Here is a 12,596-nt window from a genome sequence, read left to right as displayed (position 1 = left end):
CCGGCCCGAGCCCAGGCCCCGCTGTGTCTAAGGACACCCCCAGCACTGTGCCGTGGGCTGGGCCGCCCACCTTGAGGTTGACGATGGGCACAGCCCCTCGGTCTGCACGCCGCACAATGCTGTAGAGGTCCTGCAGCCGTGAGGACAGGAAGGCGCGGAAGGTGCCGCTCAGCCCCACGGCTCGCGCCTGCTGGAAGCACTGGAAGTCGGCCCCACGGATGCCGCGCATGCCACCCGGCAGCGGGCTGTTGAGCGCCACCAGGTGGAGCTGCGGGGAGGGGACACAGCCATCACGCATACGTCACAGGCAACAGCCCCCAGCCAGTGTGACAGGTGCTGAAGGAGCTGGTGACAGCTCTGAGGTGGCAGGTGATGTCTGGGTGCTGCAGGCCCAGGGAACAGCCCCCACATGGCCCTGACACCCGGCACAGAGCACGGCAGGGCCAGCTGGTCCTCTGGGTGCAGCACAGCACCCACCCCTGCTGCGCTGGCCTCACCTCTGGCGGGGGGCTATCTCTGTGCCTCCAAGGTGTCTGAATTCACAGATGGCCACTTGGCTGCCAGGGGGCCACCCAGGCCCAGATGACACCCACCAGGGGCAGCCCTGACCAGTCAGCCCCCCAAGACCAAGGGCCGTGTGCCCACCCTGGAGTGCTCACCACGGGCTGGAAGTCATGGTGGGGGTGGGCTGCGGAGCCGGTTGGGTTGGTGGGCTGGAGATGCACATAGGCGCCATGGTGGTGTGGAACTCCAGGGTAGGGCTGGGGGTTCGGCAGCCGTGGGGGGCTGGCCAGGATGTCGTCTGCCCGCCAGGGCCGTGCAGTGGAGGAGTGCTCCCGCCGTGGGTATGGGCCACCCCCATGCAGCTGCACCAGCGGGGGCTGCAGGGCGGCTACCTCATTGTCCTGTCACGGAGGACAGTGCCATGAACAGAAGAGCCTGCACCCACGACCCACCTGCTGCCCGTCCCTCCTCCCACCTCTGCCTTGGCCAGCAGGGCTGGGCTTTCCCTGGTGGGCAGGGTTGTCTAGCGAGTGTGCAGGGCATGCAGTCCCGCCAGAGTGGAGCCCTACCTGCCACCATGCTGGGGAGGGGTCTCACCCTCCACGTGGCCAGCCGGGCCACCACACCAGACCACGGTACTCGCTGACCACAGCTTCCCGGCCCCGTGCCACCCCCTGCTGCTGGTCCTGGGCCCTGAGGGCTGCACAGCGTCCTCAGGCCCACAGTGCGGACTCCAGTCTCCTCCTTCAGCCCACCCACCTCTGAACACACTGCAGTAAAGGGACGGGCGGGCACGTGAATAGCTGGCGGAGACCCCCGGCCTGACTGCTTTTCTTGGTGGGGACCACTGCAGTCACGCACTCCCAGCACCAAGCACTTAGGAAATGGGGTAGTGCGGACCTCCCTGCCCCCACTGTGCCCCGGCCTCTAACAGCCCTGCAGTCCGTTTCCTCCTCACCGGCTCTCGAGGGAGTGGCATCCGGGCCTCCAGCTGGAAGGAAGCAGCAGGGTTACTCCAGCCAGCGAGGGCAGCCGCAGGACCGGCCCCTTCACGGCACTCCGATGGCCAGGAAGGCTCGGCCATGCTACCCAGCGCCAGTGCCAGGTGCACAGCGGGCACTGCAGGGGTGATGTGCAGCCTGTCCCAGCCCAACAGGGCCGTGTTGGGGCTGCCCTCTGCCCTCGTGGGTTCAGATCAGTTCCACCCCTCAGAGGCCCCATGGACAAAATGGGCTATTTGGGGCACAGGGCTGGCTCTGCCAGCCTCACGTGGGCCACATCAAGGAGAGGTCTGTCCTGGCTGATCAGAACAGGGACCCTCGTTCTGAGAAGGCAGCAGGGTGGTGGACATTGCCTTCTGGGCAGAGGCTGGGCGGGAGGAGCCAGGGCTGCAGGCCCAGCCCCGAAGAGCTGAGGGCAGGCAGCCTCGGGCGTCCTGAGGCGTCGGGCTCCAGGACGGTCACCGTGTGCATAATGCACCACTGGAAAGCAAACCCAGCCTCCACCCGCCAGGCCCCAGGGTGAGCCCCGGCCCTGAGCCCGTCCTGCAGGAGCGCCTCCTCCGGACAGGGTATGTGGCCTTTATCTGTGCTCTGCCCACCGAGCCACCCGCAAGCCCATGAGTGAAACACACTTGTGAGCCTAAAACTGCCCAAAACACAGGTGCTAACTTTTTAAGAAGTGAAGAACCTAGGGAGCGAGACGAGCGTGGAAGATGCCTGCCTCATCTTCGTGGGGCGGTGAGGAGGGGCCGTGGGCCGAGAACTCACCAGGACCTTGCGGACCCCGTCTCGGACGCGGACGTAGAGCTCCTCGTCCTCGGCCACGAAGATGAGCCAGCCCTGTGGCACCTCGCGCACCTTCTCCAGCATGGTCTCGTAGGTGGCCCAGGCCCTCACCTGTGGGGCCGCGCTGTGTGGGTCTTGTGCCTGTGCCTGGGAGGGGGGCTGCAGGGCCTGGGCCCCGAGGGGGTGGGGCGTGTGGCCACGGGGAGACCCTTCCTGGGTCCCAGCCCGTCCTGGCTCCTAGGCTGCCGCCCCTGCATACCAGCACCAGGACCTGTGCGGCAGCAGGCTGTCCTCCTCCCCGGACCCCCCTGCCCCATCTCCCTGTGGCCCCCTGACCACTTACCCCTGAGGAGGTGCCCATGGTCCCTGGGGGCCCTGGGGGGCCAGGAGGGCCAGGGGGACCTGGAATGCTGACAGCTACAGAAGAGAAACCAAGATGGGGTGAGCCACACAGGCAGCCTGGCAGCAAGGCTGTGCCCAGCCAGCCCGCTCCCTGCCCACACTTACTCTGCCTGTGCGGGCCAGGAAATGAGGGAGGTCCGGGGGGCCCTGGAGGCCCAGGGGGGCCCTGGCGCCCCTCATAGCCAATGCCAGGAGGTCCCTGAGGGCCAGGTGGGCCAGGTGGGCCCCGGATGCTCTCTCCCTTGGGTCCCTAGGATGACAGCAAACCTGTCGTCATCCCCTGCCCCCTGGGGGCCCTCAGGACAGCAATGGGCCGCTCCCCCAGAGTCCTTGGGCAGATGGCTCAGAGCTGGGGACCGTGATGGGTAAGGATGATGACAGATGGGGCCATGGCACCAGGACAGCAGCAGATGACGCCAGTAGGGAGCTGTGTGGCCACTCCAGGAGGCTGTGCCAGCCCCACGGGCCACCGCATGCCCTGCACACAGGCGAAGAACATGGGGCCCGGGCGGCAGGGGCAGAGGCTGGGGGGTGTGGAGGCTGCAGAGTGCGGCCTTGGCGGGCTTCCGTGCCAGGCTCACCGGGATCCCAGGGTACCCTGGTGGGCCGGGAGGGCCAGGCACACTGGAGCCGAAGAAGCCGCCGCTGGCCCCGGGCGCTCCCCTCTCGCCCTTCGGTCCGGCGTCCCCACGCTCCCCCTTCTCGCCCTGTGGAAGGACAGGCTCATGAGGTGGCGGCACGCTCAGCCTTGGGGTGGGGGGCCCAGCCCAGGGACGTCACCCACCTTCAGTTCAGCTCCCAGGCTGAAGAGGTCCAAGGGGAACTGCCCTGCGGATGGGAGTGCGAGGTCAGGCTGAGGGCGGGGACACGGCTCCCCCGCCTCTCCTCACACTGCTCCCTGTGCGCCTTTGTCCTGCTTGTTACTGTGGCCCATGCGTTCACCTCTGGTTGTTTGTGTGTTGTGTTGTGTTGTCACTGCTACTTCTTTTTAAAAAATTTTTTAGCCACTGCTATTTCTAAACTGCCCTTCCACCGTGACAGGTGAGTCTGTGTCAACACTGACACTTGGCCCGCAGACCCTGCTGCTGTGAAGCTGCTAGCTGCTCCTCTCCCGGGGCCGCACTGTCCCTGGGGACCCCTGCGGAGACCTTCCCTGCCACTTCTGTCCGTCCTGACAGGCGTGTGAACGCCATCGGCCTTCGCAAAGAGCCAGCTCTGACCTCTCGACTCTGATCCATTTGACTTTCCTTCATTCGCCTCTGACTTCCAAGACTCCTTCCCATCTGCTTCCATCAAACTAAACAGGTCTGACACCCGAGGTGGAGGCTTGGAAACTTGCTACCGAAGGCTGCAACTGTTAATCACCTTAACAAAGCCCCTCTCCGTGCAGGGAGAGCAACCTTGGGGGGACTATGACTTTGGGGGAGCCCTGACCTTGGGGAAGCCTCAAGGCTGCAGCCTCCAGTTCCCTGAGAAGGAGCCGAGCTGGTGGCTTCAGGTCCCTGGGGACACACGGCACAGGCCTGTGGTCAGGGCCGGAAGTGACTCTGTCTGCGTCAGGACCCCAGCTCTGGGCTCTGCGCACTGCCTGTGAGCTCAAGGGCCGGTGTGCCACGAACAAGCTAGGAGGACCCCAGCACGGCGGCCTGTGCCACGCTCCTAGGGGTGTCCACACGGTGGGGACATCCCGCAGGCCGCTGCCCTGCCTGGAGGCCGAGCAGCAACGCTGCTATGGGCCTGTGCCATGGGACTTGAGCTCTCCTCCGTCCAGGGAGGGTGAGACGGTGACCATAGACAGCTGCATCCTGGACTTGCTCAGGACCCGGGGACCCTACCCACTGCGCCCGACCAGCGGCATGTGAGGCAGTGCTCACCTGGGCCCCCACCCACTGTGCCCGACCAGTGGCATGTGAGGCAGTGCTCACCTGGGCCCCCACCCACTGTGCCCGACCAGCGGCCCGTGAGGCAGTGCTCACCTGGGCCCCCACCCACTGCGCCTGACCAGCGGCATGTGAGGCAGTGCTCACCTGGTGGTCCGGGCTGGCCCACATCTCCTTTTTCACCCTTCGGTCCAGAAGGCCCTGGCAGCCCTGAAGGAAGAGGGACACCATGCACCACAGAGCCTGCTGGGAAGGGCTGCTTGGGAGGGGCAAGGTGGGGCAGGAGTGGACCTACCCACCATGAGTCACAGGCAGGCTGTGGGGGAGGCACTGGGCAGAAAGCACGGGGCAGGGTGAGGGCACAGCACCCCCGGAGTGTCAGGAGCTGGGCGCCCCTCCACATCCCTACGCAGGGCCTCTGTCCCCACCCACAGAGTCCTCACCTTGTGCTCCCGGAGTTCCAGGACGGCCGGACTCCACGAATGCCTGCCAAAACAGGCCAGAGGTGGCCTCTGAGGAGCGGAGCCCTGGAAACTGAGGTCAGTGCCCTGCCCCTCGTGGCCCCTGCCCCCTCTCCCACGGCAGCTGGCGGAACTGGAAGAAGGGTGGGGTTGGGGTCCGGAGCTGCGCCTGGTAAAATGGGGCCCCACCCACTGGCCCCAGCCCAGGCCCTCAGCCTTCCCATGTGGATCTAGCCGCAGGCCCAGGGCGGCCCACCCAGGCCTCTGTGTTCTTGGGGTCGGCCTTCTCAGCGCCCCCAGGCTCATCCCAGGGCACCGGTGGGATGCAAAGCCAGCAAAGGAAGAGGGCAGTGGCTTCTCTGAGGGCAGCGCCACTGCACAGTCCCTCAACGACTTACATTGCTGTCATAGATGGGTGTCCCGGGGGGGCCAGGGGGCCCTGGAGGTCCTGGGGGGCCGGGCATGCCCTGTGGGGACAGAGAGCTCTGGTCAGGCGGGCTCCCAGTCAGGCTGTCGGCAGCAGCCAGGAAAACCGGAGCTGTGAGCACATCGCGCTGGTCCCGGGTGCCAGCGACAAGGACTGCCTCGTTTCCAGAAGGCAGCCGCTCCACACGCCCCTGGGGGAGGAGGCGGCCACCCGGGCTGTGACCAAGCAGGCCTCAGTGGTGGCCGCCTCAGAGGGGCGCCGTGAGAGGAAGGTGGCATCCATGCTGGGGCGGGGATCGTGTTGGCCGGGTGTCCTCCTGGGAAGCCCCGTGGATTCCTGTGCCTGTGGGCTTTGGGCACACATCTGCACATGCAGGACAGTGTGCGCACCGGGGTGTGCATGTGGGGGAGTGTGTGTGTGTAAGTGTAGCCGTGCACTGTGTACACACTCGGGACTATACCGTGTACACGCGTGTGCATGTGCCCCTGTGAGCGTGTGCCCAGCAGGGCGAGTTCGCAGCACCGGCCACTGCAGCACCACCCGGTGAGCGGGGTCCCCAGGTCACAGCCAGGCCGGCCCTGTCCCCAGGGCCCTGCCCACCTCTGCAGGACTCACCCTCATGCCAAATCCGAGGCTGACATCTCCGGGCTCCCCCTTCTCGCCCTTCAGCCCATTCATCCCGGGGCGACCCTGGCAGAGCACGAGGGGCTGTGAGGTGCCAGCAGCCCGGGTTCCCTCAATCCTGGCAGGGCTGCCCCAGCCTGCAGCGTGACTGGCATGCCGACCTGCCCTCAGGGACCCCTGCCCTCCCCCTTCTTGCCAGAGGACTCTAGGGCAGGGTGCCTGGCCCAGCAGGACCCAGCTGGTCCCTCTCCCACCCCAGGCCCCCTTGGCTGGGAACAAGGCCTGGACACCCTTTGGCCACATGGCAGGAAAGCTGTGCTCAGGGAAGGACAGTGGAGGGTGCTGTCCACCTGGCCACCCTTGGGGCCCCGGCCCCTCCCGCCTGCCCAGCCTGCTGCCCCTGCACGGAGCCTGAGCAGAGACCAGTACTCACCGGCCGCCCAGGAAAGCCGATCTCTCCCTTGTGCCCAGGCCTCCCATACGGCCCCTGTGGGGAGGAAGCAGAGCTGAGGGGCTTCTCAGAGTGGGGCATGGGGTAGGGGCCCTCCCTCCACCCAGGGCCTCAGCAGAGGCAGGACCCCGGGTTTCCCAGCCCAGAGCACAGGGGCCAGTGCAGAGCACGTCCTACTCACCGGGGGTCCACGGAAGCCAGGCTCCCCCTACACAGAGATCGGAGCACGTTAGGGGCCGGTGTCTCTGGGGTCAGCCCCAAGGCCTGGCCATGAGTGGGCCCCATGCATTGTCCCACTGGGGACAACTGAGATGTGAAGTTGAGGGTGCCAGGGTGTGGAGTTCTCTCCAGGCTCCGAGACCCAAACTTTGTGGCCACTCCCAAATCCTAGGGCACTGGGCTCCCCCCACAGAACTGACGGGCCTGTCCTGAGTCCCAGGACCCTGCTGGTACCCCACCAGAGGGGGTGGGGCCCAGGGAAGCACAGCTGCAGCACGGCTGGCAGAGGGGCACTGAGCAGGGACCCCACGACCCCCACTTCCCTGCAGCAGGCTCAGCCGACAAGAATGGGGGCCTCAGGCACCCTTGGGGCCCGGCGGGGAAGTCCCAGAGGCTGACTGGGAGAAGCTGTGCCCCAGGTGCCGCAGTCCCACCCGCAGCTCACCTTGGCTCCCTTATGCCCAAGACCCAGAGCTCTGCCGTCGGGGCTGAAGACGCCACCTGGCTCCCCCTTCTCACCCTAGAACAGGAGCGCAGTGGTTGTCAGGGCCCCCTGAGGGCACAGGGACCAGGGAAGGACACAGCAGGACCCAAGGTGGAGCCGGCCAAGTGTGGCTTGTGGGGGACACGCCTGCCCCAGAGCGGCCACCGGGCCACACAGGGCCTGCCCCTGGGGTCACAGAGGGGGTACGGCCGCTGCAAGTGCTCTGGACCTGGCCTCTGGACCCTGAGCCCAGCGGGCAGTGCCCTAGCCCTCACCTTGGGTCCTGGGGAGCCCTGTGCGCCTTTGGAGCCCTCGTCGCCCTTTGGCCCGGCCGGTCCCTGGGGTGGAGACCAGGCAGAAGTGAGAGACCACGACCCATGTCCCTGCCTGGTGACCACCCTGTCCATCTCCCGAGTCTGCTCCTTGGTTCTGGGATGGCCACAGGGTCCTGACCAAGCGTAGGAGCCTGCGCCCCTCATCCCACTATCGTTGAAGTGTCCCGAGGACCTGACCGTCCCTGCCTAGGGCCCCGTAGCTGCAGGGCAAGGGTGCGCCTACTTACGGGGAAGCCCGCGAAGCCCAGCCTGCCCTGCAGGGAGAGGGATGGCGTCAGCACCGGGGATGGGGACAGAGGTGTCCTGACCAGAGCACCCCCTGCAGCCACACCTACCTCAGGACCCGGCACGCTGGCCAGTGCTCGCTGTCCCGCCAGCAGAAAGCAAGAATCAGAGAGAGAAGGGAGACACTGTTAAAATCACCCGGCTCCCGCCACGTGACTGGCACAGGTCGGCCAGGGCTAGTGCAGCTGGGATTCTGCTCCCTGTGGCCTTCCTGAGCTTGGTCTGAGGTCTCACAGCCGACAGTGCAGCCACTCTGGGGAGACCCAGCTCCCAGCCTGGACTGGACGTCACTCCTGTCCCCAGACTACAGGCAATGTCTTCAAATCCACCTCGTGTGACAATGCAGTGCACATCACACCTGTGCACGCCCTGCTCCCTAGGAGGCCCCGCCCACACATGGGGGGTGGGGGCTGTGGGTTTCTCCTGCTGGCATCTTTGTACTGGGATTGAGCCCACGGCCTTTGTGCTGCACCACCTCCATTTCTTCCCAGTTTTTACTTTGAGACAGGGTCTCAGTACATCACTAAATTGTCTAGGCTGGGCCCCAACTTACAATCCTCCTGCCTCAGCCTCCCAGAGTGCAAAAATTTGAGGCATGCACCACAATGCCCGGCCCTCCTACCACCTTTTCAGACCCATGCACCTCTGGGCACAACAGCCCTGGCTAGGCATGCTTCTGACTGGGCACACCCTTCCCCCGACCTGTCCCAGACTACTGTGCTCCTCATCTCAAAAATGAGGACACCAAGCACAGTGAGGGTGGGTAACACGTCCAGGTCACACAGCAGACAGTGCTGGGACTGCATCCAGGTTGGCACCCAGGCCCCACTCCAGCCCTGACCAGGGCAGTCTGCCCAGGGCCAACCACAGGCAGCAGGGATCTGAGCTGCTGGTCACACCACTCAGCTGCCTGGCATAGCATCCAACCCCAGGGTCGCGGCTCCTGTGGCAGAGGCCCTGCCTGTGGGACCCGTCTGCTTGCAGCTGGGCCTGGGGTTACGCTGCCACAGATGCAGGGGAACAGGGGGCTGCGGCGGGGAGCAGGTGGATGCACAGAGCCTCCAAGAGCCGGGCCCTGCTGGGTTCCCAGCTGTGCAGAAGGCCTGGGCCACACCCTCAGGGGCCAGGGCCCACACATGTCCTTACGTCCTGATCCGACACATAGACCACAGGCCCCGGGGGTCCTGGGGGCCCGGGGAGGCCAGGCTGTCCCACGCCGTCCTTCCCAGGGTCGCCCTTGAAAAGGAAGTTGTGTGTCCACTCTGAGGCCACTCCGGCCGGGTCCCTGGTGCCCCTGGCCTGGGGTGGGGCTCCCGGAGCCGTGGGGCTGAGGTAGCCCTGGACCTCTGAGAGACACTCACTTTTTCTCCCAGGCTCCCTTTCTCTCCTTTGGGTCCCTGTGGAGACGGAAGGAAATGGTTCATCACACATGGACACGGGGCCCGCCAGAGCCAGAGAACTCTTCATCCCTTGGGCACACGGGGCCGAGTCCCGGGACACAACTCACCCTCGGCTCCTTGGGCTAAGACAGTGGTGAGGGGACTCGGGCTCCACAGGACCCCCAGGGCTGCCCCAGTGCCAGCTCTCAGCCCGGTTCAGCCCGGGGCCTCGTGCCCACCCTGTGCCAGCTGTGGTCACTCACCATGGGCCCAGCTGCGCCCTCACCGCCTGGGAGGCCGGGGAACCCACGAGCTCCCTCTGCTCCGACTTCTCCCTGGACAGACAAAGGGACAGAGGGTCTGTGTATCACTTCAAGACCAAGGGTGTGGAGACCCCTGAAGAAAGCCCCAGGGCAACAGGTGGGAGACAAGCCACCTTTCTGCTGGCCACTGGCTCAGCCCCCGAAGGCGACTCCACCGTCACCCCCAGAGTGGGGAGAAGCTGGTGACAGAGCTAGAGGGGCTCAGTGTCAAAGCTCTACAGCTCTTGTGCTGAAGAGTCTGAGCCTGAGCTGCCCCTCCCGAGTTAAAACCCCAGGTCCCTGGAGACACCTTGTGGAGCTCGCTAGGGGCAGGGGCTGCTGTCATTACAAGGAGCATGAGTTAGGTGACACAGACTCGTGGCAGAGGAAGGGTGGCTGGGGCAATGGGAAACAGGCCTGGGCTGCACAGGGGCCCCCCGAGTCCTTCGCCCACGTCTGGCACCCCACCGGCCGGGGTGCAGAGGCCAGAGGCCTGTCCCTTCCCAGGCCCTCCCACCCTCGACTGACTCGGTTTCCCTGACCCAAGCAAGGGACTCACTTTGTCTCCGGGAGGCCCAGGCAGGCCGGTGTCACCCTGTGTGGACAGAGAGCTCTGTGAGTGTTCGGCAAGGCCGACGCCCTCCCCACCTGTCCATGCAGGCAGTGGCGTCTGTCATGCGGGAGGCACCCCAAGCTCAGGCTGCTCCCCAGCGCAGAGCTGAGGGGCCCCAACACGGGCAGCCTCCCCAGCAACAAACAGCTGCTGCTCTGGACCCCACATGTGTCCATGGCCACGCCACCCAAGGCCTCTGCCCTGCACAGGAGGGCCCAGAACCCCTCCCAGCTACGCAGCCTCTGAATGTCCATCCCCGGGTCCACAGAGCAAAGCAAGCAGCCCAGCAGGCAGGCGGGCAGGGCTGGTGGACAGCGCCACCTGCAGGTGCCCTGTGCGCCCTGACCCAGCTCCCAGAGGAGGCTGCTGCCCGAGGCCCGGGGAGCGGACCTGAGAGAGGGGACCACCAGGAGAGGACCCCAAGAGAAGACCTGAGGAGAGGACCCCAGGACAAAGCCCTGGGTCCTCCGGACCTGCATCCCTCTGACCCAGAGCCTGGACCTGACTGGGCTCCAAGCTCCTTGCCGAGGCCCCTTTTCCTCAGATGCCTGGAACCAGGAATCCCGGTTCCAGGGTTGGAAAGGCGAGGCGCTGGCCAGCGGCCCCTCCACACTGCTCAGGTCTGGGTGCTGCTTGTATTCCCGCCAAGCTTTTCACTGTGTCTGCATGTTTCCCACAGGGGCTCCCCACCGCTCCTGAGCGGAGACCGCACCTGCTGGGCGGCACCCAGCAGACCGGCCGGACTTGCCCATCCCACAACCCCCCACGGGCCGTGCTGCTCACTGACCTTGAGTCCTGGCGGGCCGGGCGGTCCCTGTGGGCAGAGGACAGCCAGGGTCAGTGCCCCTCCCTGCAGCCGCCTCCCCCGGCCCAGTTCTGTGCCCTCCCAACAGCACCGTGAGGTGGAAAACAGCACGCCCGGGCTTTGCGAAGGTGCGACCCCCGGGCCCCTCAGAAGGGTCAGGTCTGTGCATGGCTCCACAGGATGCGGTGACCACACACACACCAGGCCAGGCCCGGAGAAAGCCCACGTCCTACTTCACTAAGACGAAGCACACTCCACAACTGCGTGTGTGGTCATCTGCCAGCCCAGCCCAGGCCAGGCGCTCATGGGCCCCGCTAGGACACTTGGACACCAAGCGCCACACGTAGCACCCTGGAGCTCCGTGCCCTGCCCACACCCACCTGGGGCCAGCACCTGCGGGATACCAGGAAGGTTTTTAAACACATAAAAGAAAACGCTAAGTTACTGTGGTGAGGCCATCCTAGCTCACCACCAGGCCATTTCTGCCCAATTAAAATCCCACATTAATTTAGCTCAGAACAAGCAATCTGACTGGGTCAGCACATGTCCTGGGCAGGGCAGTGACCAGAGCTCCAGGGGGCCCTGGCCCCAGGAAGGCAGGGCTCAGCAGGGGGGCAGCAGGAAGCCTGAGACCCCTAGACCACAGCTAGGATACTGTGGGATCAGATTCCTTCTTACTGACCCTGACCCTGAGCAATGCATGGGCTCTTGGTGGGGCCTGGACAAATGCTGGCTTCTAATTCAGATTCTGCTCAGGCCAAATCCTGGCTACTTTCCCAAAGCAGGGCCACAGGGAAACTTCTCCGTCTTTCTCCCCAGAAAGACCTGTCCTGCAGGCCGTATGATCCGGGCCCACTGACCCTGAGCGCCCTGCACAGGCCTTGTCTGGAGCCCAGGCTCAGCCCAGCCAGCCTCCAGGGAGGGCAGGGGGCCCTGCTCCCGGGCCCTGTTCCCACCCCTGGTGCTGCCGCCCCCTAGTGGTCCTCCCTGCCCAGGTTGGGGCGATACCTGTAGCCCTGCAGAGCCTCTGGCTGTCGACCAGAAGGGGGCCCCCGAGCCTTCCATGTCATCCTGCACGGACACAGGGACGTTAGTCTCTGTCCCTTCCCAAGGACACAGGGCTGGGTGGTGACAGGCGGGGCCCTGGCAGGGAAGGTGGGGGCCCTGCGTGTGGTCCACACTGAGCCCTGCAGCACCTCAGCTGGGCTACCCCCAGGACTCATCTGGGGTCCCACCAGGGATGAGAGAAGCCCAAGCCAGGGGGTGGCAGCCACTGCTGCCCAGCCTGAAGCCGCCCAAGGGAGAAGCCATGACGCAGGCCGGGCTTCCCAGGGTCCAGAGCTGCTGACACTCACAAATCCTGCGGCGGGTCCCGGTCCGGGTGGCCCAGGAGGTCCTGGGGGTCCTGGGGGCCCAGCAGGTCCAGGGGCTCCTGTGAAGCCAATCTCCCCGGGATCACCCACAGGGCCCGGGTCTCCCTTGCTGCCCTGCAGGGTAAAGAGGCAAAGTCACCGCCTTGAAGCCACTGGCAACGGTCCCCATCCAGTCTTGTCCCTCGCAGGGCCCCACTGGCAGCAGGCCCAGGAGGAGCTAGACCGGTGCCATCCCTGAGGCCGCTGGCTAGGTCAGGGGAGCCAT

The 12,596-nt window shown here is 65.6% G+C and overlaps 1 protein-coding gene across 3 annotated transcripts in view; it reads right to left on the bottom strand.

Moving 5' to 3' along the window:
- Col18a1 (collagen, type XVIII, alpha 1) overlaps nucleotides 1-12,596 on the bottom strand; it is a 40,133-nt gene that overhangs the window by 2,636 nt on the left and 24,901 nt on the right. For all 3 annotated transcript variants that reach the window (XM_005375912.1, XM_005375913.2, XM_005375915.2), the window contains exons 15-39: nucleotides 12,314-12,445; nucleotides 11,967-12,029; nucleotides 10,941-10,967; nucleotides 10,100-10,135; nucleotides 9,502-9,573; nucleotides 9,221-9,256; nucleotides 9,006-9,095; nucleotides 7,910-7,939; nucleotides 7,802-7,828; nucleotides 7,515-7,577; nucleotides 7,201-7,275; nucleotides 6,718-6,744; nucleotides 6,519-6,572; nucleotides 6,077-6,151; nucleotides 5,433-5,501; nucleotides 5,017-5,059; nucleotides 4,721-4,783; nucleotides 3,478-3,521; nucleotides 3,275-3,400; nucleotides 2,799-2,943; nucleotides 2,635-2,708; nucleotides 2,274-2,402; nucleotides 1,463-1,495; nucleotides 660-905; nucleotides 71-268 (exon numbers count right to left, since the gene is read on the bottom strand). In XM_005375912.1, coding sequence (XP_005375969.1) covers nucleotides 71-268; nucleotides 660-905; nucleotides 1,463-1,495; nucleotides 2,274-2,402; nucleotides 2,635-2,708; nucleotides 2,799-2,943; nucleotides 3,275-3,400; nucleotides 3,478-3,521; nucleotides 4,721-4,783; nucleotides 5,017-5,059; nucleotides 5,433-5,501; nucleotides 6,077-6,151; nucleotides 6,519-6,572; nucleotides 6,718-6,744; nucleotides 7,201-7,275; nucleotides 7,515-7,577; nucleotides 7,802-7,828; nucleotides 7,910-7,939; nucleotides 9,006-9,095; nucleotides 9,221-9,256; nucleotides 9,502-9,573; nucleotides 10,100-10,135; nucleotides 10,941-10,967; nucleotides 11,967-12,029; nucleotides 12,314-12,445 — 1,977 coding nt within the window. The remainder of the gene's footprint in view (nucleotides 1-70; nucleotides 269-659; nucleotides 906-1,462; nucleotides 1,496-2,273; nucleotides 2,403-2,634; nucleotides 2,709-2,798; nucleotides 2,944-3,274; nucleotides 3,401-3,477; nucleotides 3,522-4,720; nucleotides 4,784-5,016; nucleotides 5,060-5,432; nucleotides 5,502-6,076; nucleotides 6,152-6,518; nucleotides 6,573-6,717; nucleotides 6,745-7,200; nucleotides 7,276-7,514; nucleotides 7,578-7,801; nucleotides 7,829-7,909; nucleotides 7,940-9,005; nucleotides 9,096-9,220; nucleotides 9,257-9,501; nucleotides 9,574-10,099; nucleotides 10,136-10,940; nucleotides 10,968-11,966; nucleotides 12,030-12,313; nucleotides 12,446-12,596) is intronic.

This window comes from Chinchilla lanigera, unplaced genomic scaffold, assembly GCF_000276665.1.
Source record: "Chinchilla lanigera isolate Chin_1 unplaced genomic scaffold, ChiLan1.0 scaffold00006, whole genome shotgun sequence".
Classification (NCBI taxonomy): Eukaryota; Metazoa; Chordata; class Mammalia; order Rodentia; family Chinchillidae; genus Chinchilla; species Chinchilla lanigera.
Note: the sequence above shows the minus strand (reverse complement) of the source record. Positions and strands in the feature narration are given on the sequence as shown.